Raw genomic sequence first — 26,495 nt, 5'->3', positions numbered from 1 at the left:
TGAATACATCTTTCAGATGCTGGACTCTCTCCTCCTTGTCCTCCCATCACAACCCCACACACAGGTACATACACCAGCCACAAAAACCTAGTCCCCCCAGGACAATTGAGACACACCAGTGGGCGGGGCCAGGCAGATGGTGACGCCCACCTAGGGGTTCTGAGGTGTTCGGGGAGGGAACAAGTCAGATAAGCTTGGACAGAGGAAGTGAGATGAGTGAAGTGGTTGTCGGGGGTTGTAGCTCCCGGACTACCGGACTACCTGAACTGACTAGGTAGCAGATGGCAGAGCAGGGCCACAGGCAATGAAGATCCGGTTGCGGGAGACCTTAAGTGGACCCGGGTAGGGTTGTAGCCCGCCGGCGCCGACAGTGGGAATCCGGTCCGGAGGCCGTGCACAGTCGGGGTACCTGGACCCTAGGGCGAGGACAGCTTCAAGCACCTTTCCAATCAACCATCAGGGGACAAGATTCCAAGTCTTGTCCCACTAGTAGCCCAGATAGAGTGAGACGGAAGCCGAACGTGGGGGATAGGGCGTCTGCAAGTGCCTGCAAGAATCCCAAGGGTCAGATCTGGCAGGCGACAACTCCCATAGCCAAGACACCGGGAGTGGACTTTTCCCGTTCATTGCAGACTAGTCAAAACACGAGACACCAAACTAGAGTGCAGTAGGAAGGGCCCCTGTTCTGTTCACCGGTGTGCGGGGCCTGAGCACACCCCTCCGGAGGCTACCGGTATCCGGCACTTGGTTTACTACTTGGACTCTGTGTGACTTATTCAAAACTGTGAGTACACCGGTATCATCCGGTCCAGCCTGCAGACTGTGCCCCAGCACTGCACTCCACTTACACCTGGGCCCCGGGACAAAACCTCCCCTACCCGTGGAGGGGAGGAGGGGATACCATCCTGCTGTCCTGCTCCATCAGCCCCGGGTGCTCCATACCAAGGCAGCGGCAGTATCACCAAACTATCACCGTAACCCATGGGTGGCATCACTGACAAACTCTCCCCTGTAAATACTCCCTTTATTAAGTTGTGGGCGTCGGGCTGCTGCACGAGCCCCGGATCCGGCTGTCACTCGAGCTCCAGCCACGATCCCGGATCCGAGCGTCTCGAGTAGCTCCCCCTTGCCGTGGCCTACGCCCCAGCCTGCGACATATATATATATATACTCATTACAGACTCAAAAATTAATTATTCTATAAATTCTGTCATCAGTAAGTTCTGCCATTTATAGATCTATTATCTGGATGTATTATATATTATAAATTACTTGATAAATGTGAACTTTTTACAATTCCCCCTGTGGACGGAAAATTTACATGAAACCCTCCAAATAAATGAATACATCATTAAGATAACAGATCTTCTTTCCTTCTTTGGCGATAGTGGATTAATGTCAATGATAATGATAAAAATAATAATCAATTTTGCATTATTCATGTTGTATGTTCAACAATATAAGGATGTGAATTAATGTTATGGTAGGCTGTGACTGATAATCATATAAAATACATAATTTTATTTCTTAAATCTAGAAAGAAACAAAACAGATCCGACCACCATCTGATGTCATCTGGTATGGTGTCTTCTATCATCTGATGTCATCTGGTCTGGTATGGTGTCTTCCATCATCTGATGTCATCTAGCATGGTCTCTTTTTATCATCTGATGTCATCTGGTATGGTGTCTTCTTATCATCTGATGTCATCTGGCATGGTGTCTTCTTATCATCTGATGTCATCTGGCATGGTCTCTTCTTATCTGATGTTTGTTGATTATTTTTAGTATAAAAACAGTCTTTAGATAAAAATCCTTTCAAATACCGTATTTTTCGGACTATAAGACGCACCGGACCATAAGACGCACCCTGGTTTTAGAGAGGGAAAATAGGAAAATAAAATTTTAAGCAAAAAATGTGGTCATGATACGTTCTTATGGGGCGAGGATCTGCTGCTGACACTATTATGGGGGTAATGTCCCCAAATTCTCTACTAAGGTACCCCATCCTGGTAATGATCTTCCTGCCTTGTGTATATATATGTCCCTCATCCTGGTATAGGCCCATCTTGCTATATACTGCCATCCTGGTATGTGCTCCCATCCTGCTATATACGCCATCATCCTGCTCATATAAGCCCATCATCCTGCTCATATACCCCCATCATCCTGCTCATATACCCCCATTATCCTGCTCATATATCCCCATCATCCTGCTCATATATCCCCATCATCTGCTCATATACCCCATCATCCTGCTCATATACCCCATCATCCTGCTCATATACCCCCATCATCCTGCTCATATACCCCATTATCCTTCTCATATACCCATCATCTTGCTCATATACCCCCATCATCCTGCTCATATACCCCATCATCCTGCTCATATACCCCCATCATCCTGCTATATAACCCCATCATCCTGCTCATATACCCCATTATCCTGCTCATATACCCCCATCATCCTGCTCATCTACCCCCATCATCCTGCTCATCTACCCCCATCATTCTGCTCATCTACCCCCATCATCCTGCTCATATACCCCCATCATCCTGCTATATGCCATCATCCTGTTCATATACTCCCATCATCCTGCTATATGGCCCCATCCGGCTCATATACCCCCATCATCCTGCTCATATACCCCCATCATCCTGCTATGTCCTGCATCCTGTGGCACACAAATAAAAAAACCAAAACGTTTACACTCACCTTTCCTCGCTCCACGCAGCGTCGCTCCTCCTCCTGTCTGCCGGCAGTGCTATGTTGAGCTGGCCACGATCCCTGCAGCATCGCAATGTCCTCCTGTCTGCTGGCGCGACTGTGTGGACACGTGCGCACAGTGATGACGTCATCGCTGTGAGCACCTCTAGTTTCCATACAGCCGCGGCCGGCAGACAGGAGGACATTGCGGTGCTGCAGGGGAATGGTGAGTACATTGATTCACTGCACCCCGCGGTGATGATGATGCGCGGGGGGCAGTGAGTACAGCCGAGCATGATCACTCCAGGCTGTAGTTGTCAGGGGTGATCACGCGAGCTGGATGTTTACTATGCGCGTGTCCCCGCCCATCACCCCGCCCACCTGTAGCGCCGGCTTCAGTGCTGAGAGATGGGCGGGAGGATGGGCGTGCATATGTAATGAGCGGTCCCACATGGTCAAGGCAGGCGCTGCTGCAGCCTGCTCGTGACCCCGAAGACCCGCTCCACCGCAGCACCCTCATTCCCCGCAGCCACATTCAGACTATAAGACGCACCCCCCACTTTCCCCCAACATTTGGGGGGAAAAAAGTGCGTCTTATAGTCCGAAAAATACGGCAAATGACTGATTGTTGATTTGATTCAGTCCATTATTGCATTTATCATTGTTAAGTCCATAAACGTTATTCTTTATTGCAAAGTCCAAATATTTAATGAAAGTCCATGATCAAATGTGGATAAAACACAAAGTTCATAATTGTAGAATAATAGCATAGGCTTTTGATATCTGTGCAGTGTGAACCTTGGATCCTTTGTGCTGCCTGTTGTCATTCCTGGAACAGGTGGTGGGACGTCTTTGGTCAGCATGACAGGGGTTAACGTTAAGACTTTCCTGCTCTCCTTGGTAACTGTTGTGTCAGGGTTGTATATCGCATCTTGAAGGTTTGGAAATGATAACAAAACAGAGACTTTATAATAACATTGTCCATCCTGGTATCATAAGATCATCATCCAGTTATGCAGTCCTGAAGCGGTAAGTGTATTGTAATTGACACAGTCTTATTTGGGATGTTACCTTTTGGACTTTTGGATATCAGCTTTTGTAATTTTTTGGAGAATCAATTGGACTTTAAAAAAAAATAGTAAAAGTCTTTTATCGGAGGCGGAGCTTGCCGGTGATGATGTCACAGCCTTAAAAGAGAAGGAGCAACGGTCATCTTCAAAAGCGACAAATACGCAAAATTAAAGTAATTTTGACAGACTAAAAACCAGTGGACCATCTGTGGGAAGGTCTGGGGAGTATTTCAAGACTACTCCTGAGGAAATCTGAGGTGGCACAGCGGAGATACTCGAAAAAATCTGTGTTGGGCAGAAGTTCAGTAAGTGAGTACCTCACAACACACTGTCTCCTCATGTCCCCAGTTCAGCTAGTGACAGCAAAATGATCCCACTAATGTGCACCATCACCTACTCACATTTATACTAATAAAAATATTTTCTAACCCCAGTCATAAAAGATCACAGAAGGTCCTCATTAGCCTGTGACAGGATTTTCTGGGAGTGTGCTCGTGCCGCAGTTATTTTAGTTGCCGTGGTGATGGAGACACTGGCTCATAGAAATCAATGGCGATCTAACTGGTAATCTCAGATACATTACCAGTGGAAGTGCCTTCATTTAATAGTGTCCTGTTAATATACTCGATTAAACTTGCTCAAAAACTAGTGAACCATTTGTGGGAAAGTCTAGTGAGCATCTCAAGTCCATTTCCAAAGGAATCTGAGGTGGCACAGCGAAGATATTGATGAAAAACATTGGCGGGTAAGAGAAGTGTTAGTGCGCTCCTGTCACACATTATCTCCCCGCATCTCTGGTCCCCACACTGTCAGTATTAGCATCCTTAACTGTGACCATATACCAGCACATCTTGCCAGAACTAAAAGAAAACTCTGTCCCTAATCTCAGTGACCCTCGGAGTCCTTTGTCAGCCACTCAATAAATCACCTCAGAAGTGCTGCCGCCATCTTTGTTTCCGTGGCCACAGAGAAGCTGGCTCTATTAAACTTAGTAGTGATTACACTGACACCCTCCGATACCTTTCTGGTGAATGAGCCTCTGTTCTTTAATGTTCCCATTGTAATACCTGATCAACCATGAGGAAATAAAAGCTGTCACATGCTCCCAGACCTAATTTTATTGTCACTATATAGACAGCTCCGGAGCAAGCATGCACCGCTGCCATTTTGCCATAGAGACGTAGCAACAAGTCTAAACTTGATTATCCCTGATAATAATAAAAAGGAAAATAACATTTTTTACATGGTCCAAACTTTAAAGACATATTACATTGTCTTCTTTAACACTTTTTACTTTGATCTCTTTTAAAGGCGTAGCTCTTAAAGGGATAATATCCTTTTTTCTTAACAAAATTTTTTTAAAGGGGGTTGTTGAATTCACACTGACATATATTGATATTTCTTTTCATTTAAAATGGAGAAGGATACAAAGCCTAAAATTTTTTATAGTAACCCATCAAACAAAACACAAAAACTGAATCCTGGATCAAATTCCGGAAAAAATCACCAACCTACGGTTTCAAAGAAGATTACCACCTCCCCTTTATCTACAAAAAAAGACGCCAAAACAACACAGTCTCAATGTGACACTTATCATAAGGACTTTTTGAATGGAAGTAGTGCCGCCCTGGAATTACCTCAAGATGACAAAATTACACAAGCGGAAAAAAAACACATCAAACCGCCTTTATTTAATTCTTTCGAACAAGACAAGGACGACCCCTTGGGAGTTGATGACATGGACACTTCTAAGGCAGGGACTAACAAACGTAAAGGAACAGATACTTACCGTGACCCTACAAAAAATACATTCTCTGTGTCCCCTTCGGGTTCTAGTGATGAGGCTTTTTCACCTGTTCATAGAAAACAGAGATCTAAACTGGAACTTAACGCTACTGACCAAACATGGGTGACACTTGATAATCTACATCCTTGGGACACCACAAAAGCGCCAGACAGAGCGGACATGGAATCGTTTATGGTTCATTTAATATCTTCTCTTAAGACTGATATAAATGTTGCTCTAGAGCAACAAACTAAAATATTGAAAGATGATCTGGTGGCTATAAATGCTAGATTAGACAACTATGGCGAAAAAATGACAAAGATAGAAGAAAAAACAGTGACTCTCACCCAGGGTCAGGAAGACTTACAATCCCAAATCCGATCTTTGAAAACTAAGGTTGCAGACCCTGAAGACAGATCAATACGTAATAACCTGAAGCTCAGGGGCGTTCCTGAAATAATACCAGCTAATGACTTAGAGAACTACACCAAACGCCTATTAAAAACTGCTATTCCGACTCTGTCGGATTCTGACGTTATCATTGATAGGATCCATCGTCTGCCAAAGCCTAAGTTTCTTGCTTCTGAAATTCCCAGAGATGTCATTTTCCAATTTCATTATTTTCGCACCAAAGAAAAACTTTTGTCCTACATGAAAAATAACACATCATTGCCAGATCCCTTTAGACACATCAAGTGTTTATTGACATTTCAAGAGAGACTATGAATTTGCGAAAATCCTTCTCTGATACTACTAGGAAACTTAAAGATTGGGGTATCCAATATCGTTGGGGTTTTCCGACCAAACTCCTCATTTGGCTAAATGGCAAAGTGGTTCTCATTCTTTCCCCAGAGGATGGCCAAAGTTTTCTGCAATCTTTAGACAGGAACAAAGAACCAAAAAAGGATCATCACAATTCTCGTCCTACTTGACCATATGGATTACAAAAACTGTTTAGTCCTTTAATGGGTAACAGTTTGCCACTTGGATTCCTACTGTTACAACCTTCTTCATTTGTCTTGCTGGATAAATAACTTGGACTTTTCCATGGACCTTTTAACCACCACAAGAAGATCTACTGGACTTTCTGTCCTTTTCTTCTACCTGTTACCATCTATTTGTGAAGAACGTCTTAACATCTTAACCTGCTTTTCTCCTATAAACTTTGCCTCGCTTGAGATTCTCCTACTTTGGAGAATTAAACCTATAAGGAGAACTTTTCATTTATCTGTTATTTCTTTATTTTGTGATTTAATTCAACTGTTGTCTTGAATATTGCCAGTTGTTATATATTGTAAGTTGTTGTTACAGTACTTAATAAGACTATTAAACCTCAGGTTCCGCATCCTGTGTTTTAGGTAAGTATATTTTTACTGGAATTAGAAACTTGTCATTTTACTAACCTTGTTTTTCTTTTAATGTATTTACGGTTATTAATTTCCATATTACATTAAAAATGACCACAAAATTCCTAAGTTACAATGTTAGAGGCCTCAATTGTCCCAGACGTAGATATTTGGCATGGCGAGACATCAAAAACTCTGGAGCAGATATTGTCTGTCTTCAGGAAACGAAAATTTCTAAAAACAATCCTATCAAATTTGAAAATAAAAATTTTGTACATTCCTTTAGTTCATTGAATGAAAAGAAAAATGCTGGGGTTCTTACACTTATTAAGAATACGGTGACTTTTGAATTTATAAACGAAATAAAAGATAATTCTGATAGATTTCACATTCTAGCGTGCAAAATCAATAACTGTGCTTGTACAATTGCGAATGTATATGCGCCTAATTTCACCCAAATTCGTTTCTTAAACAAATTATTAAAAAATCTAGAAACCATCCACATTGGCGACCTAATACTCCTTGGTGACTTCAACCTAATACCTGACCCCATCCTTGATTCTACTGCAAATTTTAGATACAGGAAACAGAACCTTCAAAATTGGCTTCACAAAAATGAACTTTTGGATAGTTTCAGATGTTTAAACTCTACATCTAGAGAATACTCTTATTTTTCAGAAATATATAAATCTTTCTCAAGAATCGACCTTATTCTCACAAACTCATTGTCCATCTCTAAATTTAAAAAAGTTTCCATATTACAGAAAACCTTCTCCGACCATTGTCCCGTCTCTTGTGAGGTTCTATTAAATTATAACTCTCCCAAAAATTGCCTGTGGAAATGTAGTCCTTTTATAATTAATACTTTCAAATACAAAGCTCAGATTGAAAATGCCATCAAATTATACTTTCAGGATAACGTGAATGATGAAACAAGCCCCACAACAATTTGGTTGGCACATAAAGTCTTGAGAGGGGAATTAATTAAAATATCATCCCACCACAAAAAACTTAGAAGACAGAAAATAGAACTTACTCAAAAATTGATATATGACAACGAAAAACTTCTACAACAATCTCCTACCTCATCTAGTCATATTTATAAAGAACTTTTAGACCTCAGAATCCAACTTAGAGCACTCCTCTTTGATGAATATGACAAATATTTATATTATTCTAAACAGCTATATTATACAGACTTCAATAAACCCACACGCTTAATGGCTCAAAGAGTGAAAGCAGCAAGAATCAAAAATAGAATAACATCTATTAAGAATACTCAGGGTATATCAATACACCATCCAGAGGAAATAGCTAACTCCTTTGCAGATTACTACTCCAGGCTCTATAACCTTAAAAACGATCCTCACTCTCCCCAACCAACTTTTGAAGTAATCAATAAACTCCTATCTAAAATAAAACTTCCACAAATTACTCCCGATAACTTAACTATTCTTAACTCCCCTTTTACAGAATTAGAAACCCTATGTACAATCAACTCCCTAAAACCAAAAAAATCCCCTGGATTTACTAATGACTATTACAAGTCTTTTTCTACTCTTCTCTCCCCCTTCCTTACTAATGCTCTTAATGAATCCTCCCTGTCGGGTTCTTTTCCAGCAACTATGCTGGAAGCTACGATAACTCTGATCCCAAAACCAGGGGGGGACTCTGAACATGTTGGCTGTTACAGACCCATTTCTCTCATAAATACGGATGTAAAAATTTATGCAAAAATGATTGCTGATAGGCTAAAGAAAATTCTTCCCACCATTATAAACAATGATCAGCTTGGTTTTGTGGAGGGTCGACAAACCACTGATGGCACGAGGAGGACCATCAACCTCGTACATCAGATGGGAAAAAACAAACTGCCATCTGTATTGCTAACGCTGGATGCTGAAAAAGCTTTCGACCGCATAAACTGGCAATACCTGAGGATGACTCTATCATCATTTGGCTTTAATGATAGTTTTATTACAACAGTTATGGCATTATACTCTGGTCCTTCAGCTAGAGTATTTGCGAATAACCAATTGTCTACGTCCTTTCACATTACCAATGGAACCCGGCAGGGATGTCCCCTTTCCCCTCTTCTCTTTATTTTAGCTATTGAACCCTTGGCTGAACTCATTAGATTGAATGACAATATTAAGGGAATCTCGACTAGAACCAAAACCCATAAAATAGGACTTTATGCCGATGATATCATTCTTTCATTATCTGATCCCTCTACATCTATACCTGAATTACTCAACCTTCTAAATGAATATTCAAATGCCTCCTTTTACAAACTAAATGAAGCAAAATCTAAACTCCTTCCTTTCTTTCTTGACTTTCCCACCACTAACCTGCTGAAATCTTTATTTTCATTCTCTTGGGAAGATTCTAAAATTGATTATCTTGGTATTCAAATAATGAAAAACCCTCATACTATGATTTCTACTAAAGGCCCCGTCACACTAAGCAACATCGCTAGCAACATCGCTGCTAACAAACAACTTTTGTGACGTTGCTAGCGATGTTGCTGTGTGTGACATCCAGCAACAACCTGGCCCCTGCTGTGAGGTCGTTGGTTGTTGCTGAATGTCCTGGGCCATTTTTTAGTTGTTGCTGTCCCGCTGTGCAGCACAGATCGCTGTGTGTGACAGCGAGACAGCAACAACTAAATGTGCAGGCAGCAGGAGCCGGCTTCTGCGGAGGCTGGTAACCAATGTAAACATCGGGTAACCAAGAACCCCTGTCCTTGGTTACCCGATATTTACCTTTGTTACCAGCCTCCGCCGCTCTCACTGTCAGTGCCGGCTCCTGCTGTGTGCACATTTAGCTGCAGCACACATCGGGTTAATTAACCCAATGTGTGCTGTAACTAGGAGAGCAAGGAGCCAGCGCTAAGCATTGTGCGCTGCTCCCTGCTCTGTGCACATTTAGCTGCAGCACACATCGGGTTAATTAACCCGATGTGTGCTGTAACTAGGAGAGCAAGGAGCCAGCGCTAAGCATTGTGCGCTGCTCCCTGCTCTGTGCACATTTAGCTGCAGCACACATCGGGTTAATTAACCCGATGTGTGCTGTAACTAGGAGAGCAAGGAGCCAGCGCTAAGCGGTGTGCGCTGCTCCCTGCTCTGTGCACATTTAGCTGCAGCACACATCGGGTAATTAACCCGATGTGTGCTGTAACTAGGAGAGCAGGGAGCCAGCGCTCAGTGTGCGCTGCTCCCTGCTCTCTGCACGTGTAGCTCCGTGCGGTGGTAACCAAGGTAAATATCGGGTTGGTTACCCGATATTTACCTTAGTTACCAAGCGCAGCATCTTCCACGCTGCGCTGGGGGCTTGTCACTGGTTGCTGGTGAGCTCACCAGCAACTTGTGTAGCGACGCTCCAGCGATCCCTGCCAGGTCAGGTTGCTGGTGGGATCGCTGGAGCGTCGCAGTGTGACATCTCACCAGCAACCTCCTAGCAACTTACCAGCGACCCCTATCGTTGTTGGGATCGCTGGTAAGTTGCTTAGTGTGACTGGACCTTAACGTCAACAGAGTAATTGAAATAATTAACACTGATATCAACATGGCCCAAAAATATGATCTTTCTTGGTTGGGGAGACTTACCACTTTTAAAATGATTGTCCTTCCTAAGATTTTATATCTGTTCCGATCTATTCCCTTGATATTTCCTATTAAATTCCTAAATTCCTTCCAAAAGATCTTAAATAATTTTATATGGCATAACAAAAAAGCTCGAATATCTAAACTATATCTAGTTAAACACAAAAATAGGGGGAGTATAGGGCTCTCAGATATCCATGCATATTATATTACCAACATAATAAAAGAGTCAACTTTGAGTAAATTAATCTTATTCTCTTCCCTGGGTGGATTTGGAAATGTTCTCTAATAATTATAGTCCTTTAAAAAACCTCATTCTCCTCCACCTTTCTTCCCCATTTTTACCGTTTCCCGATTCGCCAACTATAGCTGCCACCCTTCACGCATGGAAATATATAGCAAAACAATCGAAACATCCCAATAAATACGAAAATGTCAAACATTTCTCTATACAATTTATAGCACTTTTGTCCAAGATTAAAGTCCCAGCCTCATGGCAAAACTCTAAATTACGAATCTTAAGCGACCTACATGATGGTGCCGATTTTATTTCATTCTTGGATTTGAAAATTAAGCACAAAATTCTTGACTCTGACTTCAAACTATTGCTCTTTCTTAGAGATTCCATTCGGAGATTACTTAATAATAAATATCCCCTCCCATCTTTATTAGAACCTTTATTTTGTAATCATAGGGACAGCAGGACCTGGAGTAGTAAATTGATTTATCAATATATTATAGGAGATTATTACTTTGAAAAAACAAAATCTTTTCTCGCTTGGGAAAGGGACCTCGGTCAAACATTTCCAGACGAAGACTGGCAAGATGCTATAAAAACGACTCACTCTGCAAGCATATGTTCTTCTGCTCTGGAAATACATACCAAACTCATGACGCAATGGTGCCTTTCCCCAACTAGGCTACATCAGCTTAATAATAATATTTCACCATCTTGTTGGAGAAATTGTGGCGGTAATGGGGACCTTTTACATCTTTTCTGGGGATGCCCAATCTTAAAAACCTTATGGACTGGTATTTCAAACTTGATAAATCAAATTACCAAAACAAATATTGTGATCACCCCACAACTAGCTCTTTTATCTTTAGATGCCAAATTAATTGACCCCATTTTTAGATCCATTGTAATTCATATCCTTCTCACAACAAAGAGTAGTATAGCTGCCAACTGGAGGAATATTTATCCCCCCACCCTTAATCAAATTATTGAAAAGGTTGCCATACACAGAAACTATGAAAAGCACTATGCCACTTTCAATAATCAATATACTCGCTATTTCAAAGTTTGGCATCCCTGGGACACTTATCGATCGGAAGTCACCTGATTTGCATACTTAAATAACTCACCTATGTCAAGTGTTACAATTCTCAAACATATGGTTCTGGTATTTAATTTGTCATGGTCATGTTACATAGGTACATTTTCTTGTATATACGTTTTGTATAAGGTTTATAGTTTTGCAAATTAATATCTTGTTCTCCTTTTCCCTCTACCTTTTTTTTTCCCATTTCCCTTAATCCTAATTTCCCTATTAAATTGCTACACCTTCCTCCCCTTCATTCCTTCACCAATCCTTTCCCATACCTCCTCACCTGAAAGATATTTTATGCTAAATATTTACTAATGTCACCATTTAATCGCTGTTTCATCTCAACAATCTCTCTAATTTTCCCCCTTCCTTTTATTTTTTGTTAAAAACCTTAATAAATACATTTTAAAACAGAAAAAAAAAAAAAAAGTCTTTTATATTTCTGTAATCTTGATTGAAAACTTCATTCCCTAATCTAGATACCAAAATATGGTAATAATACTACCCATAACATCACGGCCTATCATAACTCAAATACTATAATACCATATCCTTATTATTATCGTAAAAATATTAATATAATTTGATACTTAGAATGATGCAATAATACTGAATAATGATACATACAATAGTATTTTCATGTAATAACATTTTTACGTCATTGGTGTAATTACATTTCCAACCCATAGGTGGCAATGTGTTTGAATGTAACCAAAATGTAATACTAAATATGAAAGGCAACCATGTGGCTTCTTTAGTTAGATCATTTGTAAAATGCTAAACCAAAGGGATAATAATGACAGTCAATAAAACAACCTTTAAAAAAGACTAGATGATTCCATTAAAACACAATATTATTCATAATAAATGATTATAATTGATTAAAAATATATTTGATGTAGGAAGGTAGAACTAGATGTATCTTGGTCTTTTCCATCTTTATTACTCTAATCTCATTTATTTGATCTGTCTATTATTTATTAAATAACCTACTATATATGAAAATGTGTAACTATAACTAATATTTTTATCCTTATTGCTTTAACATACTAATGTAAGAATAATGTATAAATAGAAACCAAATGAGTGAATATATCAATAAATAGTGGGTTTTTTTCCCACAAATTAGAACTTTCTCTTTTAATGTGATTTTTTTAAACATAATCATATTTAATAAAGTAATATTCTTATATTAGACATTACTTAATTAAAAAATAAAGTGTTTTCTCAATTGAGATATTAAAAAGTAGAAGGAAAAATAAAAATTGTAGAAATAAAATTTTGATTAAAAAGTCAAATATTGAATAAAAAATAATCAAAATAAAAATAGAAATAAAAATAAAAAATGAAAATTAGAATAAAAATAAAGAATAAAAGTTGGAATAAAAATAAGGCCTTTTATGTACTGTATATGAAATTTATGTCTTTAATAAACACATAACTTTAATCTTACCATTATTCTATATGATTTCCATACCTGGCATATCATTAAATAATTAAGTCATGTAGTTTTTGCAGACAATACTCTTCTTTAGTATATAAATGCATTGTGATTACCATACTTCAATTTATTAATCCCAATAATTATTCTTTGTACTTGATTAATACAGATTATTAAAATAATGTGAAGACATGTATATTAAATATAAATATGTAATTAGGACCAAAAACTTTTTTTTCCCTTTTAATATCATGAAATAGGATGTTATAAAAAAATTAATATATCAAGATTAAATTAAATTAAAAATGATGTTGTAAATCTTCAGAATAAAACGTTATATTACTTTTATATTTGAGAAGAAAATGTTTACCAATCTGTGTATCAGTAAAATAAAATAATATAAAACTGTATGAAAGTAAAGACATAGAAATAATTATTCTAAAATGTGAGTATTTGGAGTGTATATATATATACGGTATATATATATATATATATATATATATATATATATATATACAGTATATGACCTTGAAGTCAAAAAACGATTTCTTATTTTTTTTTTTTAACTTCAGAGACTTCGAAGCAAATCAGACAATCAATCTTTCAGACTGTCACACATACCTTTAGAACTATGTAAGGTTTTCCAAATGCATACATACACAAAGAAGACATTGGACAAACACGAATATTGTTTCTTTATTTATCAATTATTATTTGTGCACATTTTAAAGATATGATCATTAATTTGAAGTACTTCTTTAGATATACGAATGACATTTATCACATATACTCATGAGTAACAGATATACGGTATCTTTGGCCATATGATTGTCACACATTATTAGCTCAATATTCATATGTCATGCAAAAACATGCCTTAGTTATTTTAAGACGCAAAAAAATTCCATCAACAGCAATACGCGTGTAAGCATTTTACAAAACTCAAACCTGCCATATTAGTTTCAAATTACACTAGAAAGATTTATGTATTGATATATCTAAAAAAAAAAGTGTAAATTGTGTATCACCCAAATTCTCATTCACCATCCAACCTTTCAAGATCTTATCCTCCCTCTCCTGATCCCCCAACTGTTTTACCCACCCTTCCAAGATTTTTCCTGGTATAATTGGTACTAAAACCTCTCTCAAGTTCCCATACAAATTTGAGACATTTTTGTTGTTAATATCCCTTAGTATGACCGCGTCCATCTGATTTCTCTCATACTCCTTTCTTACGTTCAGCTATTTCCTCATTATTCCTTGGTTCATCTGCTCATACTGTATGGTCTGAAAATGGCGTAGACCATACCTTTCTCTCAGTTCTTCACATCTCATCCATCACTATTCAGTATCATGCATCATGTTTTTTATGGTCCAAATCCCCTTCTCCCTCCACTCTTTAAATAGTTCATTTTCCTTCCCTGTGGAAAGTCTGGGAAGGTCCAAATATCCAGATACTTCGAGACATTCCAAGCCAGTCCAAACGTTTTCCTTACCGCTTTCCACGTCATCACCATATCCCTACAAATCAGTGACTGTCAATTTTTTTATATTTAACAAATGGTTTTATTTACAGTATCATGTAGTTTCTATGGGCGCTAAATTTTTGCCTTTGATTGCGAATTTAGTTATGGGTTACTGGGAGGAGAAATTTTTGTACTGCACTGAAAATCCTTTCTGTAAATTCATCCATTGATACGGTAGATTTATCGATGATCAATTGTATATTTGGAACGGTCCCATTTTATTAATTTCTGAATTTATCAACTATCTCAACAATAACCAATTTAATATAAAATGTACTTATTACAATGACAAGAATAGAATTAATTTTCTTGATCTGACATTCACTGGTATTTCAAACCAAATTATTTCTAAATCAATTTACCGCAAACCTCTAGCTGGCAATACCAACTTGCATGCTGAAAGCAGCCATCCTGATCATACGATTAAAGCCGTACCGGAGGGTGAATTTACTAGGGTTCTACCAAATTGTAGCAAAGATTCCACCTATAATGATGAATTAACACTAGCTGAAACCAGATTAAATACAAGGGGTTACCCGTTTTGGACACTTCAGAGAGCACGCAAAAGAGTAGCTAACAAAAAACGGGATCAATTTATAGATTTTTCAGAAAATGTATTAAAACGAAAAAATACTACTGAATCACAAAACAAATTAATAGTATCTTTTCAATACAGTACACAATTTAATCATATTAAGCATATGATTAACCATGTACAGCACCATGGAATCAATGGTGCCCTATAAATAAATAATAATAATAAATAATAATAATAACCATTACTTACCTGTTCTAAATGAGGATCTCATTCGTGCATCCTTATTACAATCAGGTTGTACTGTAGTTGCCAAAAAGGCACCTTCCTTAGGCAATATCCTCTCAACGAGTTTTTGTTTTGTCAAAAACAAACCTATCTCCACCTGGCTTGAACATAATGGATTTTTCCAGTGCGGAACCTCTCGATGCCGCACGTGTGAATTTACCATGCCTTGCGGTTCTTTTAATAACACCAGCGAAACCATTACATATCCCATTTGCAGATACATCAATTGAAACACATCAAATGTAGTCTATTGTATTAAATGCACCAGTTGCAATTTACTTTATATAGGTTGCATGGTAAGAAAACTTAAAGTGCAAATTAATGAACATATCAGAGATATTTATAACTCACAAGGTACCGCTATTACAACCAGACATCTTTCAGCTGCATCCAAACATTTTGTTTCACAGCATAACTGTAATACAGATTCCTTACGTGTTTTGGGGTTGGAAAAAGTTAAAGTCTCTCCTCGTGGTGGTGATATCCAGCATCAGGTCCTCACACGTGAGGCTTTTTGGATATTTCACTTAGGAACCAGAATACCCAATGGTCTTAATCGTAGACGAGATGTCATGTTCCATTATTGATTTTTGGTAGATAATGTTTGCATGAATAACCTGTCAAGAAAGTTTTAAATTTAATTTTACTTTTATATTGTACTTTATTTTTTTGTATATATTTTTTGTCATTATTTTCTTTGTCTTTCCTTTGTACATTATCTACCCTGTGACCATACATGTGTTTCTCTAATTAAACTCACTCCTCCCATAGGTGGGAGTACGTTTAAAAGCTTATGGGTAATATTTACTCATTTAGGCTTGACAAAGAGCGCAGGTAGCGTTCGAAATGCGTTGCCGTACCTGGGCTCCCGACCCTATCCATTTGTCATGAATATTTTACATTCTTCAAAATAAAGTTTCAAAAAGATTTTATTACATTCCGGAAGCTGGATTCGTTCCTTCATTTGCATTCCTGCACCTTCAGAGTGTCTATCCGTGCATGCCGGACCCTGCCACATCTGAGCTGGATAAATTCCTCCTTTCTCCACCTGTCCAGCCACTTGGTATACATACAATACCCTTGCAGGGAATGCTGGGACACGGGAGGGTTAGACAACCATCGAACGCTGTGCATCAAAACCAAAACTTTCTGAGCCCTTTATTATAAAATTACATTGTAATCATTGTATCCACATGTACAGTAAAAAATCCAAACTGATTCCTTATAAGAAATGATTAGTTCCTCGCTAATGCACCTCAGTACCCTCCACATCCCTAATTTTACCAGCTCGACTGTAAACAGAACTACCATTTATTTGACCGTTTTAGTTGTATTTTTAGGACTCTCTTTACCCCCTATTTTTATCTATAATGCCCAGAGACTGTACCCATAATGTACTGGAATCATGGCTTCTAGTTTCCACAACTTTCAATTTGCATTGGCTTTGCAGCTGCTTTCTGGCATTGAGGATTAATCAGGTCACCAAACTCTTTCCTCTGCCCATTTTTGCTCGGAGACACATTTAATTTCAAACTTTAGATTATGCGAGAAGTTGTTGGATCACTATTATTTGTGCAAGGGTGTCAAGCTGTGAAGCCTAAAAACAGCAGCATTATCATGGGGACAATGTGGACGCATAAATCTGGAGGGTATAGAGGTACCTCTCAGACAATCAAAACAGGATACCTTTTTATATGGTAAATCCAGGTGTTGGCTTTATACAAAGATCATCATTTGGGAACATGGGTCTCATGGGAGACTCCAGCAGGAAGATCTGGAGACCACAGTTGGGAAGTAATCATAAGGAATTTAATTGGAAACCACCATTTTTCCTTTTTCCTAAATCTTATTCCTCCAGGAATCACAATTCAGTTTAGACAATTCTGCAACTTTTGATCTTATGGGAATTGTATAAAATTCTTCCTATTTTATTTTAAGGAATAGCCACTCCCTGTGTAGGGGTTGTGTATAGGGGGGCTGCAATACCAGACACAAACACAGCCAAGAGGGGCGCTGTAGATAACCAATTAATCCATGTTTTATCGTATGAGATTGCAGAAAATCACGGTTATATAAAATGGCTTGTATCCATAACACCGGTGGTGACGTCTGAATTATCCGTGTTCAGCTGGGGCCCATCACGGCAAAGACTGGCACTCCAAGATGACAACCGGACTGTGGGTAAAAAACCTTGAACCGCAACCACTGAGTCAGCCCTTCGTCGCCGGCGCCAGCACCCCGCGCTCCGGCGCCAATTGCCACTACCTCTCGCATCATCCTCTCTCGGGCCGAGCTCTACCTGTGGGGGGCTGAACCATCCCAGCTGTGACACCATCCGCCCCAGAGGACAGCACCCACAGCGGCGGCTAATCCCTGGCCGCATACCACAGGTGGCATCACGAGACAACTACTCACAACATCCTCAACTCCTTCATCCTTATCATCCCACCATCCATCCCTATTTGTGGACACCTCGGGGTCACGTAACCGGGCAGGGCCACCCGTGACATCCCCTGACCCTTCACTGACCCTGTGACGAGTATTCCTAAGGCCCCGTGGGGTGCTCCACCAACATCTCCTATGTGATGTATATACACCAGCCACAGCATCTCCTATGTGGTGTATATAAACCAGCCCCAGCATCTCCTATCTGCTGTATATACACCATCCCCATCATCTCCTATGTGATATATATACACCAGCCACAGCATCTTCTATGTGATGTATATACACCAGCCCCAGAATCTCCTATGTGGAGTATATACACCAACCCCAGCATCTCCTATGTGATGTATATACACCAGCCACAGCATCTCCTATGTGATATATATACACCATCCCCAGCATTTCCTATGTGATGTATGTAAACCATCCCCAGAATCTCCTATGTGATGTATATACACCAGCCACAGCGTCCCCTATGTGGTGTATATACACCAGCCCCAGCGTCTCCCATGTGGTGTATATACACCAGCCCCAGCATCTCCTATGTGGAGTATATACACCAGCCACAGCATCTAATATGTGATGTATATACACCAGCCACAGCATCTCCTATGTGATGTATATACACCAGCCACAGCATCTCCTATGTGATGTATATACACCATCCCCAGCATCTCCTATGTGATGTATATACACCAGCCCCAACATCTCCTGTGTGATATTTGTATACATCAGCCACAGCAGACGAATGTGATGAGCCCTAGTGTCTCCAATGTGATGTATACAGCATAATTATTGAGTAGACCTGTGTATATAGTAATGTGCTGTGTATAGTATATAGTGAGGACTCCACACTATACAGTATATCCACAGGCACAGGTCTACCCTTTAAAGTTTATAACCAGCTCCATACTATATTCAGTAATACACAATATAGTGTGGATCTTTGTATATGCCATATAGTATAAGGTGTAGACTCCACAAAAACGTATTATATACATAAGCACGGCTCCACAGTATATACTGTATACAAAGCTCCACAGTATATACTACAATATAATCCATGTGTTAGTATCCTCTTCTCCTCTGCTCCATAGTATAACATTGGAATGAGCGCTATCCAAAGTTATATTTCATTTGAAAGTAAATATAATAAAGCATAGGAGGGTGAAGTGGGTGCAAAGCCGCCCTGACAAACACCAAACCATTCAGATAAAAGATAATAAATGGCGGCAGCACGACAAGCAGTGACACATTACACACCCGAACTCTAAATCCTCATTGCACATTGATGTCTACACTGATTACATAGATGTCCGGGTGTTTTATACACTGGAGTTTGTGCTGTCTTTTTGCTCTCCTGTTGCTATATGACGGTATTATGGCCGCTCTATGCACTGATATTTGGACACTGACGATATGATTAATAGAAATCTCGTGCCTCTGTGATTATTTCTTTGCAGTGCGTTTTTCCAAGCAGCAGCGTGTTAATTCCTGGGACCGGTACGCTGAGTTTTCACTGCAGAATTTCCCCATAGACTTAAACAGATGCGGAAAATTCAAATGTAAAGGACACAAATGCTTTGTTAGTGCAGAAAACCCATGTAAATGGCACATAATAATGTCAATACCAGGAAGGGTCCAAAACAAAACAGCTTTATATAAAGAATGGCACAAAATAGAGAGATAACAGCTATAGAAAAACAGCATTAATAGCACAATAACAATGCAGAGTCAACAACACAATGAAAACGTTTAGGGTAGGAGTCCACACCTAGGGTGCCCTGTGGTAAGATTCAGCATGTGTCTACTGGGGATATATTATACATCTATATGTGGCGGGTTTATTTAATATGGTGTGGTGTGTCAGGACTCCTATCCTAAACTTTTGCACATATTTTTCCATTAGGATTATTACCATGGCATGACTTACTTGTAACTATTAGGTTTATCTCTTGACACTCTTCATTATATTGTACATATCACTTGTACTATAGGTCATTGTGTGACTATACCCATTAATACTAACACTATCATGCTGCTTCCATTCCATACATTATTTACTGCCTATGCAGGGTATTCTCTTGGGATGGATCAACAGTTTATTACTTGGTCATTTTGATGGGGCTATTTATGTTTGATGGTGGTGTCTATCAGGAGAACTCTTCTATTTATTTTTTTACACCTGTCGTCACAGTATTTTTACAGTTTATATCCAGATTGACTCCTTTTACCACTAGATATTGCCCATTGTTGCATCATAGCAATTAAACCATATTTTCTTTACAGTTGTTCCTCCATATGTCATTGTCTTGCTCTGCACATTTTTTTTTTTAAAAAAAAGTTTTTTGTAACATTTTTATGCTTGAATAAAGATATTTTTAAAATTGAATTATTGTAGTTCTTTGTAGGTCTATAAAGATATTATAATAGTAATAGAAGAAACAGTACAAGCAAAAATAACTGCAGTCTGCAATGGGAATGCTGGATCTTGTAGTGCACAATGTGGTCATATTGTAGTAAAAGTAGCAGCACTATGTAAATTTGCCAGGCCTGCTGGGCCCTGAGCCTGGAGATTATGTATGTACATACACTGATGGGGCCATTAGCTGCAATCTCCCTCCATAAAGGGATGAAGCTGTCAGTATTACGATTAATAACTAGTCTGCAGTCTGATCATTTTGCACATTTTTGGAGGGAGCGGAGGAAAAAAATCCATAGCAATAGCTATAGAGAAAAAGTACAATGAGGTAACTGGTCAGTAAGGTGCAAAAGTGAAAGGTAAGAGGGTCCAGAGGGGCCAATGACTGAACAGAGCAATGAACATGCCCATTAAAGGGGCGGTCATTGAGCCTTTTAAGCTTGGAATTTTTCATTTTCCCTTTGCAGGACTTGGCTGAGCTGAGAGCAGTTCTGTCTTGGGGTTGGTGGGGACACTGGTATGTGGCTGCTTATCTCCAACTATTTTCATTGCTGCAGGTTCTGCTGAATCTTCACCTCTCCCTACAAATTTTAGATTTTAGTTTTTTTATTTATTTTTTTAATTTTATTCTTATTTTTTGGAGAGGATCATGTATACACAACAGCCTTATCCCACTTATGCCTTCAACCATGGGCTTGGGCAGCAAAGCACTGGGGGTTATCCTCCCCATTCTCAGGGCTTTTTATTTTCAGCACCCAAGTTGGAGAATGGTGATCTGGGATTGCAAACTCTAGGTGACCACCCAACATCGGTCGTAAACTGGAATCCTCCTGCTCCACTGGAGACCCTCGGTCACCTGAATCTTCATGACTCCCTACAGCAGGCGAAGGAGCAACTAAGATATCGCTTAGAAAAAACGAACTTTAAAGTGGAAGGTGACAAACCTGAGCATACACTTCTTCCTGGCCAGTGGAATCATCTCTTGTATAACTTGACTGGCAATAACCCTAATCTTGACCCAACCCTCCATCTGAATCAGCGGGTCACCGATCCTAGTGTGTACCCGACTACAACTAACCAGGGCCCCAATATCCAAGGAGCACCCGCAACTGTGACCGCGGAAAGCAGCCCGTGCAGCTCCTCCAGTGCCCCCAGCGCGGCTAAACAGAAAGACGAGGTGGTGGACCTGACTTCACCCTACCCCGCGGTCCCAGCCAGCGAAAGGGGAGAAAACACAGTAAGTAATACCCGTATAATTAAGCTCCAGCCTCTGGGAATGCTGAGGACTGAAGTTACACAATTGCTGTGAAAGCATTGATTAATTTAATTGTTTGGATAAAATGGAAATATCATTGTTGGTATGACTGATCTAGTATTTAAAGTCCACTATTGCTGACAAGGATCCAGCCCTGTTACAGGAACATGGACTATTAAGCTCCAGAACATGAACTTCATAATATACTGGCCATTAAAATGATTAGAAATGGCCAATAGACAAGTGGTGGGGAAATGTGTAGATGCTCTAATGTAACTATAGGGTGGATGGCAACTTCTCTACAGTTCTATGGAAACATTGTCTATAATCATCAACGTAAAAAGTGTCTAAAGTGGGGTTTATCTTTAATTGTAGTCACCTGGTCAGTGATCCTATAACTTGGAGTGCTGGCCATGCTGCCTGTGACCTACACCATGACATTCCTGCACCCTAATACTTTTTAGCTTGGTAGCATAGCCTTGACATGGTTTTACACTTGAGACATTGTTGCCAGAAGAGAATTGCTTAGACAATTGATCTGGAAATCCTCACTTAATTGATTGGAGGCTAATTGTTTCAATATTTTAATAGGGTACAGAAGAGAAAGGGGAGGTATTAGGATAAGGGAAACTGGAGTAGACGGGGAAGGAAAATGATCAGTAACACAGTCACGCTTTATCAAATTGTACTCAGTGTCAAAACTATAAATGACATCGTATATATCAATGATCATATCTTTAACATTATATATCTATTAAAATTAACTGTTTATTTAAACCATTTATATCAGATAACTGTAATACATGTGCGTGTATATATATATATATATATATATATATATACACATACTGTGTGTATGTGTGTATATATATATATATATATATATATATAAAAATAATAAATACATTAGTAATGTCTGTATATATATATATATATATATATATATATATATATACATATATATATATAAGATAAATAAAACCTGCCTAATCAATGCCATGGGGCTATAAAGTATTATCTTGTGGAGTATGTTTTAGACCATCTTATATTATATCTGGTATATTTATTTCCTCTCTGAGCCATAATGAATTCGTATAGCCTGTGTGTCTATTCTTTCTATTAGCTCTAATATACATGATATAGTATAAGCTTCCCTTTAGTAGCAATTAGGTGTTTCGCTTCCAGAAGGATATGACAAATTATGTCTATAAACGGGCTTAAGGTTTTCTAGTCTAATTGACCATAGAGCCAGTTGAGGGGAGAGGACAAGTTCTTGTTGCGTCACCTTTTGTATGAGATTTTGTATGGGCAATCCCCAAATATGTGAAATATTGAACCTCTACCTCCGCGTTTACGCCAACATAAGGGGGAGTTAAATTCTGTAATAAGTCTACAATGTTAATAGGGAGTCTAAAGACAGGGTCTTTCTTCTTTAGAATTTGGTGGATTAGATTCCAGTTGTTTAATTGGTTGGAGGCTAATTGTGAGTTACCGGGACTCCGGATTATTTATTGGTCTTTCGTCGCCCCTAGTGGTGAAATGCAGAATTTCTAACAGGGCTCTTGATCGTCACAAGTCTATTAGTGTTGGTATTCAGTGACCGGTCTGTAGAAGTCTTCATAATTCCCTGATGAGCACAGAGTAGAGATGTAACTACACGGGAACTTGTCTTCCATTTGCAGGAATCTCCCACCACTGAGGAGCTGGAGAAGTTCATTAAAAAACTGAAGGAGAAACGTGCGCAGACCGGCTTCACACAGGCAGATGTTGGCCTCGCATTGGGCACTTTACATGGTAAGTGTTGCTGGTGGATCTATGTATATGTATCCTGGGCTTTTAAGCTGTGACCTCAGATGGTGACGTCTTCCCTTTCCTCTTCCCACAGGCAGGGTGTTTAGCCAGACGACCATTTGTAGGTTCGAATCGAACCAGTTATCGCATAAGAATATGTGCCAGCTAATGCCACTGATTGCTGTATGGATGGAAAAGCCGGATAAGGAGAACCTGGACGAGGTAGGAGACCACCACTGGCATGTGTCTGGGGTCTGTGAAGGGGACCACCTGCTGAAGCACACGGCTTCCATATAAATGAGCACTGCCTCCCCCGTACTCCACCAGGTCTAGTTGAGTGACTTCTCCAGTATTGGTCCTGTATTATCTGCAGTCACTGTTACACGACTATAGTAACTGACCATAGCTGCAGGACATCACCGTCTTCATGCAGTTCTGATCATGGTGTACCTCCCATTTACGGCACTTAAAGGGGTTTTCTAGAATCGAGGTCTTAGACTTGTTCTCGACTTGTGATGCAGGTGTGTGTGCGGCGGATTAATTTCTGTAATGTTGCAGATATCCTTACATTTGTCTGATTACAGCAGAGCTAAGGGTGATGTAATCTGAGGGCAGCAATAATGGATTCATTCCCTGCAAGCAGAGTGTGATTTACAACACAAGGGAAAAGTAACATTAAATTCTGCAGCCGCTGTTACATTGTGCATTCACATCAACGAGACACCTGGAGAAAGGTCTTAGGGTTCCTGATAACACAGACGCCCCCATAATGCTGCATTTTAGGGTTCCTGATAACACAGATGCCCCCATAATGCTGCATTTTAAGGCTCCTGATAACACAGATGCCCCCATAATGCTGCATTTTAAGGCTCCTGATAACACAGATGCCCCCATAATGCTGCATTTTAGGGTTCCCGATAACACAGATGCCCCCATAATGCTGCATTTTAGGGTTCCTGATAACACAGATGCCCCCATAATGCTGCATTTTAGGGTTACTGGGCGCCTTTTAATCCACTGATCGCTCTTGTCTTAATGTTGCATTCCAGATGTTAGTGAATAGAGAGCAAGCCATGGCAATGACGAAAAAGAGGAAACGGAGAACAAACATTGAGAACTTGGCGAAGGATAGTCTGGAGACTTATTACATGAAAAATAACAAGCCTGGAGCCCCTGAAATCACCCAAATAGCACATGACTTGCAAATGGAGAAGGAGGTATGGAACCAATTCCCCATCTGATATTTTAAAGTCTATTATACTCCAGAGCTGTGCTCACTATTCTTCTAGTGCAGTCACTGCAAATATTGCATTGATATTAGCTTGCCTCATGTTGTGTATACAAAGGGGCTTAATAGCAGAATAGTGAGTGCAGCTCTGGAGCACAAAACAGGATGTAACTCAGGATCAGTAATGTATGTACAGTGACTGCACCAGCAGAATAGTGAGTGCAGTTCTGGAGCACAATTCAGCATGTAACTCAGGATCAGTAATGTATGTACAGTGACTGCACCAGCAGAATAGTGAGTGCAGCTCTGGAGTATAATACATGCTGTAACACGGTATCAGAGCACTAAGTATTGGTGGTTCCTGATGCTACAGAACAGTGACTAATTTGCCCAGCCAACAATTGATGACACTTCAGATCTACTGAACCTAAAGTCAGTGTCTGCAATCCTCTCCTATGTTATTATTACTGGTGACATTTAGTGTCTGCAATCCTCTCCTATGTTATTACTACTGGTGACATTTTGCTCTTTACCTACAGGTCGTCCGCGTCTGGTTTTGTAACCGCCGTCAAAGAGACAAGAGAAATATGCCAGCCCGAGACAACAGAGCATTGTGTGACATTCCACAGATGGTCAACGCGCACATGGGGCAGGTCTTCTCACCCCCGGAGATGACATCCCAGAATTACCTGCCACCACCTCGTCCTCAACCATTGGGATCCCCTGCCCCTTTATACCCGCCTGGCTTTACCCATAGGAACGACATGTTCCCTCAGCACATGCCCCATGGTCATCATATGTAAATCTTGATTGGGGCTGTGGGCCTATTTTTTTTTAAAAAACTTAAAAAAAATATTTTTTAATTTTTTTTTTTGGAAAGAACAGATAAAGGGTGTGACTCATCTCTCTGAGGACATTGTCTCTTTAATGTTGGGGACATTATGGGACTTTGTGGTGGACACTTGGGGTCTATTTTGACTTTTTTTTTCATCTTCTTTTAAGCTCAGGCCATGTTTAGGCCACTTGTACCACAATGTCCTTCCTGAAAGTCCCATACGGAGCTTTTTTTTCTGATCTGTGCCTCAGGGCGGCATATAGCGGCCTCCTGAAGATGTGGCCAAGGCTGATTTTACGTCTCAGTTGAGTCTTGTAAGGACTCCAGAATGTGTGCTGCTTTGGTGGTGACATGAGCAGTGCTTTGGTGGTGACGTTTCCAGATATTATGTCATATTTCTAACTTTTTGAGTATTTTTGAGGTTTTCTACAACTCTGTTTATGCAAAAGACCATTCATTAGAATGGATCAAAAAAATGATCCTGTAGTCCAGGGGTGGGCAATTTTCCAGAGGGTCCACATAAGGCTGTGATTGGTGTGGAGGGCTGAACCAATAGGCTGAAATTAATTCTGCTCAATATTAACATGAATATTTTCTAGTATTGTATCACTTAATATTGAGCAGAATTCAGTATGCTGACATCCTCTATACAGTATGAGCCCAGACACATGAAGAGAAAACACCACTTGCCTCTGCTGTTCCCTCTGCGCTCTGCTGCACTGACCCTCCACCCCGCTGTGATGTCATCGTTTGCTGCCTCACATGCTGATTGGTGGAGGAGGGGCCGCTGTCTCCTTCCACCAATGTATTCACTGCAATCCCCATCCTGAGGATGCAGATAGCTATGACATCAGGTGGTGGGCAGCAGCGGTGGCGAGGTGGAGGATG

General features: G+C 39.8%; 1 protein-coding gene across 1 annotated transcript; it reads left to right on the top strand.

The window, feature by feature from the left end:
• The first annotated feature begins 21,147 nt into the window (after positions 1–21,147).
• LOC142250889 (POU domain, class 5, transcription factor 1.1-like) lies at positions 21,148–25,575 on the top strand. The gene is made up of 5 exons (XM_075323198.1): positions 21,148–21,735; positions 23,436–23,547; positions 23,639–23,766; positions 24,612–24,761; positions 25,312–25,575. The coding sequence occupies exons 1-5, from the start codon at positions 21,148–21,150 to the stop codon at positions 25,573–25,575; spliced, it is 1,242 nt and encodes a 413-aa protein (XP_075179313.1).
• The last annotated feature ends 920 nt before the right edge of the window (positions 25,576–26,495 follow it).

The sequence above is a fragment of the Anomaloglossus baeobatrachus genome, chromosome 9 (assembly GCF_048569485.1).
Source record: "Anomaloglossus baeobatrachus isolate aAnoBae1 chromosome 9, aAnoBae1.hap1, whole genome shotgun sequence".
Lineage (NCBI taxonomy): Eukaryota > Metazoa > Chordata > Amphibia > Anura > Aromobatidae > Anomaloglossus > Anomaloglossus baeobatrachus.
Note: the sequence above shows the minus strand (reverse complement) of the source record. Positions and strands in the feature narration are given on the sequence as shown.

What these genes read in the sequence shown, in the direction of transcription:
- LOC142250889 (XM_075323198.1), top strand. Translation starts at nt 21,148, where the DNA reads ATGTATACACAACAGCCTTATCCCACTTATGCCTTCAACCATGGGCTT. An exon ending in ATAAGGAGAACCTGGACGAG is followed by an intron (nt 23,767 to 24,611) that starts GTAGGAGACCAC and finishes GTGAATAGAGAG; the next exon opens with CAAGCCATGGCAATGACGAA. An exon ending in ACTTGCAAATGGAGAAGGAG is followed by an intron (nt 24,762 to 25,311) that starts GTATGGAACCAA and finishes CTTTACCTACAG; the next exon opens with GTCGTCCGCGTCTGGTTTTG.